The 5,312-nt window shown below is 33.2% G+C and overlaps 1 protein-coding gene across 1 annotated transcript; it reads right to left on the bottom strand.

Annotated features, from left to right (window-relative positions):
- Positions 1–55: 55 nt before the first annotated feature.
- On the bottom strand, positions 56–978 carry LOC150030665 (uncharacterized protein At2g34160-like; the record flags this gene model as incomplete). The annotated part of the gene is made up of 4 exons (XM_090309422.1): positions 697–978; positions 375–423; positions 208–270; positions 56–120 (listed from the first exon to the last, which is right to left on the bottom strand). Coding segments are annotated over exons 1-4 (288 nt in total), but the record flags the coding sequence as incomplete, so codon positions are not given.
- Positions 979–5,312: the final 4,334 nt, after the last annotated feature.

Here is a 5,312-nt window from a genome sequence, read left to right as displayed (position 1 = left end):
TCTATTGCTTATTTATCAAGTATTAAAGGCTTCATCAAGGTTAAGATGAACAAACCTTAGCTTTCTGAACCAAACGACCTTTGTTCTCATCTTTCATGCCGACTGTAGAAGTTAAAACTTCTGTTTCGTAACAAAACCATATCATTATCAACATTAATTGTTATCACCATTAAAGATACTAACACTATAGATAAACAAATGTATTACTCTTTTCCGTAGCCAACCCATTGTTCTTAAGAATCTCCGCAATTGTGACAACAGTAGTAATTGCTGTAATGATTCAGAGGATTTGAGCCAAGAAAACCAAAAATTCGTCATATATATATCAATAAGAGAAAAAAGAGTTAAAAGATGTACAAGAAACGACACAGTACCCATTCCCAAAGCAGAAAGCTCAACTTCATTATGCTGTTGAATGTACCTCTAAATCAAGAACAATTTTAGAGCAAACAACGATTAGAATTTCCGATCAAACCACAACTAAACAACGTAGAAACTGAAATTAGACGATTATACAGATAGAAATACTCAAATCGTAATAGGAATCTAAAGAACAACACCGATTAATGATGAATCGTTCATACATTGAGGATTTCGATTCCAGAACCAAACAAGAACATCATAACGAAATCGGGATTATGTTCTCAGTCGTTATAATCGAAGAAGTGAAGAGGTGAAAGAAGGATTTATGTATACCTTAGCGAGATTAACGTAGAAGAAGAGGGGTTTCTTGGTATTGGAAACCTGAATTCTGTTTTTCTTCTGTGTTTCAGTGGCTGCGGCTCCCGATACTGCAATCGTCGCCATTGATTCTTGATTGTGTTTTTCAGTTTCTCACTGTGTAATTCTCTTTTCTTTCTCTCTCACGCAGATCAAACGAAATAGAGAGAATATTTTCTCTTGAAATTCTCGGGAAAATTCGTTAAGAGCGGGAAAATTGAAGGGAGGGCGCTGAGGGCTTCGGGAAACTAGCTGCAAGTCGTTAAGAAGAAATATTTTATAGGGGGAGAGAGCGGGAAAGTGAAACGTGGCGGTGGTTTGATTGGGTGGAGAAGATGGAAGTTTGTTGACCGTTATTAGCGGAATAGGAGATGGTCAAAAGCCGCACTATTTGTAAAGGCAGTTATTTTTCAGAGATTCCCGAAGTTCTTTCGCCTATTTTTAGATTCCCCAAATTACCCTTTTTTTTTGGAGTATATTTTTATCCCTCTTTAAAGAGAGATGACTGAGTTTTTCGGTGGACATTTTTGTCATTTTCTTTTTAAAACGTTTTTACTAATTTAAAAATTTTAAGGAGTCGTCTAAGGTTTTATAAATGTCCATAAATTAAAAATATCTAGGAATAAAATTGATGAAAATCTATGATGAATGTGTTTGGTTGTGCCATGAGAATGTTAGCGGGATTTTATGGAAATAAATTATTTTTGTATTTAATTTGTAAAATTAATCTTGAAAATTTTGTAAAATTTAAATAAATTAATTGATAAACAATAAATTCAATTCAAAGTTCTACAAAAATTAATTATTTAACAATCAAATAATAATATTAATTAAATTATTAATTACAAATATTTGTACAATGAGAAGTTTGTTAATTAAAATTATTTGATTACATAATTGAATGAATTTATATAATTATGATAAACAACTAATGAATACTAATTAATCAATTATAAGCTAATTATAGTTATTAAAAAAATAAATTCATATTATATTAATTATAGAGATCATTAACTTACTATAAATATAATTAATTAATTAATTGATAGTTTTATTGTATCAGTTCTTTACGGTTTATTGAAAAATAAAGTATGAATATATATGTGTCTATATAAACTAATTTATTAAACTAAATAAAAATTAAGAATATATTAAATTGTTTTAATATATATATTCATACTTTATATATAATTAATTAATTAATGTATTAAATATGAGTCGTTAGATTCATAAACTATAATTTAAAGTTTTATATTTAATATGAATTTAATTTTCATATAGTAAATAATTTTAATTAATTAATTATAATAATATATAAAATAAAAAAAATAAAGAAATATATTATAAGAGGAGAGAGTATGAATGAAGAAAATTGTAACACCCCAAATTGTTATTATTTATGTAATTTCAGTAATTTTTATTAATTAAGGGCATTTTTGAAATTTTTGGACTTACGTGTAATTGCGGGAATTTAATTATTGACATTGAAATTATTTAATTTAGAAATTAATAGATTGACGTTGAAATTATTTAATTTGAAAATTAATGGATTAACGTTGAAATTATTCAATTTGAAAATTAATGGCAGGAATTAATTTCATTTTGGAAGGAAGGGGTGTTTCAATTTAATGGTTTAATCGGAGGGAAGTTATGGAAATTGGACTTTTAATGTCACACAAATTTAATTTGAAATTAATGTCAAGAATTAATTTCATTGTGGAAGGGAGTGAGATAAATTCTTTGTGAATTGAAAATTTTACGGGAGAAAAGGTTTAAAAGTTGAAAGCAGGGTCTGATTGAAGGAAGAATTTGGAGATTGGAATATTGAGGGTGGTTGTTGCTCAGACTTCGTTGGGGAATTGAATTTAAAGATTTATTATTGAAGACTGCCGCTTGGATCGATATCTGAATCTAGTATCGAGGTAAGTAATCTTACTACTGGAACTACCCACGGGCCAGACTCTAGATGTATGCTAGCATGATAGACTGATTGTATATTATAACCAATGTATGTTCTGGTATGAGATCTGAAAGATTTATTTGTACACCTAGACACTTGAATGCTAGCATGAGATGATACGTGATTCCATATGGTTGTATTTGATCTGAGGATATTGAGGTATACATGTATGTTGTAGAACCATGAAGTTGAGGTATATGTGTATGTTATAGAGCCATGATGTTGAGGTTTATATGTATGTCATAAATTCATACAGTGATGATTATGATGTTGAGATTGTGCAAATGTTCTTACTGATTAGTTAGATGCCCATTAGATATTGTGTTTCCTTTGGGATTCACCAGTTTGTATTTCCTTCGGGATTCACCAGTTTGTGGTTCCTTCGGGATTCACCAGGTTGTGTTTCCTTCGGGATTCACCAGGTTGTGTTTCCTTCAGGATTCACCAGTTTGTGTTTCCTTCAGGATTCACCAGAGGTAGTGGGCATACTTAACTACAGTAGGATAGGACTCAGTTTTCTTTTGTTTCATGTGTATATGTGTCCCTTGAGGACTAGAGCAGTTTATGTGTTTCACTAGAGGTAGGCATCTAGAGGACATAGATGCCTAGCCTGACCCCAATAGTGGGGTTACTTACTGAGTATTTTATACTCATTCTTTCTCATGTTGTTGTTTCAGGTAAGGGTAGGGACGCGCCGGCGAATGACAAGCGGAATCCGTGATCGAGCCACTAAGATCAGTTTTTATGCTTCCGCTCATAAGACTTAGATTTCCTTTCATGTTTTGCTAAATTTTCAGTTTTGATGTTTGAAACCTATTGTTGAGAATTTTTTTTCATACTTATTTATTAATCTTTATGATTTATGGGTACCCTATTGTTTTTTTAACATTTGCATTTAATAAAGGACTTTTGAACTCCCCTTATCTAATTAACATTTATTTCACCATAAAAGAGTGTCGTTTTAAGTTCCATGCATGCATGTTTGTTTTAGTAACGACCTAACTTAAGTCCTAGGGAGTCGGGTCGTTACAGACTATGTTTTTTAGCAACGACCCGACCCTCTAGGACTTAAGTTAGGCCGTTATTAAATACATGCATGCATGGAACTCAAAATATGGGCTCTGATACCAACTGTAATGGCTCAAAGTCAACTACATGGGACGGATCTGTCACATACCTTCCTAAAAAAAGAAATGTGGAAGACATTATAAACTGAAGACAGTGCTGGAGGTAATGCCAACCAGTAAGCTACAGGGCCAATTCGCTCTAAGACCTCGAAAGGCCCAATGAACCTCGAACTCAGCTTCCCTTTTCCTGCCAAACCTTATAATACGTGCCATCGTTAAGAATAATTTATCACCAATCTCAAATTCCAGGTCCTAACATCTCACATCGGTATAGCTTTTCTGTCTGCTCTGAGCTGGTTGCATACGAGCTCTGATCTTCTGTATTGCCTCATCATTCGTGGTCTGCACTACCTCAGGACCTAACAACTTCCTCTCACCAACCTCACCCCGGCATACTGGAGACTTGCAACTCTTTCCATATAGGGCCTCAAATGGCAATGTGCCAGTGGCAGTCTGATAGCAATTATTATATACGAATTCCATTAAATGCAGATGAGAGTCCCAATTCCCTGAAAACTCTAGTGCACAAGCGCACAACATATCTTCTAATATCTGGTTCAGATGTTCTATTTGACCATTAGTCTATGGGTGAAAAATTGTACCAAAATCCAATCGAGTACCCAATGCTAACTAGAAACTCTTCAAAAAAAAAAAAAAAAAAAACTAAATGTAAAACGAGGGTCATCGTTTGACATAGCTGAATCTAGTACCAAAAGAGATGTAACAACCCCTTCCATAAATAACTATGAAACTTACGATGTTGAAAATCAACAACACTTCTACACGTCCGAGCTGAGAACTGTGAAAACAGTCATGAAGTTAAAAAAGTCTTATACACTAAAAACATATATCTGAGCCTACCATGTCACAGGGAAAACATATGTGCAGTGAAGGAACTGATCATACTATATAATGCGTCATCTGAAGATACGTACCAGAACAAATCTAGTCAACTGAAAACTGCTTCTACTCTAGAAGCGCCAACTTTGACGCCTTTCCTAGGGTCTACATGTCTGAGAATAACTTTGTCTAATTAAGTCTCACATTCATGAGAAACTCATCATGAGGCTCTATGCTATCATGAGCTATAAAACTTGCTTGAGCCATCCTCATATTATTCTTTAGGCTTGAAACAATCAAATATCATTACTTAGACCCCGCTGCGAACGAGTCTAGAATTCCCCACGAAAATGAGGTTGTGAAGTCCCTGGATGTTAAAGCATAAGTCAATTGATAACACATTTTCATAATCTCGTAATAACCGTAATTGATCCTTGAAGTCATTTTTTTTAACGATAAGACCTTCTGATTCATAAGTCCTAGCTTGGATTACTCGTACTCCCTAACGCTAGTTAACTCATTGCCCATGCAAGAGAATACATACTATCTTGTAATGCTCCAAACCCACTTTTAGTAACTTCTTACTATCAATTCAACTTTATTGCCAAGTTTATCTTTTATACCAATGGTTATATTGGAAGATCCAACTTACTTACTTTTGTGCA

This window comes from Benincasa hispida, unplaced genomic scaffold (genome assembly GCF_027475165.1).
Source record: "Benincasa hispida cultivar pf3 unplaced genomic scaffold, pf3_genome.v1.1 HicScf1703, whole genome shotgun sequence".
Classification (NCBI taxonomy): Eukaryota; Viridiplantae; Streptophyta; class Magnoliopsida; order Cucurbitales; family Cucurbitaceae; genus Benincasa; species Benincasa hispida.
This window is presented reverse-complemented; position numbering and strand designations above follow the sequence as displayed.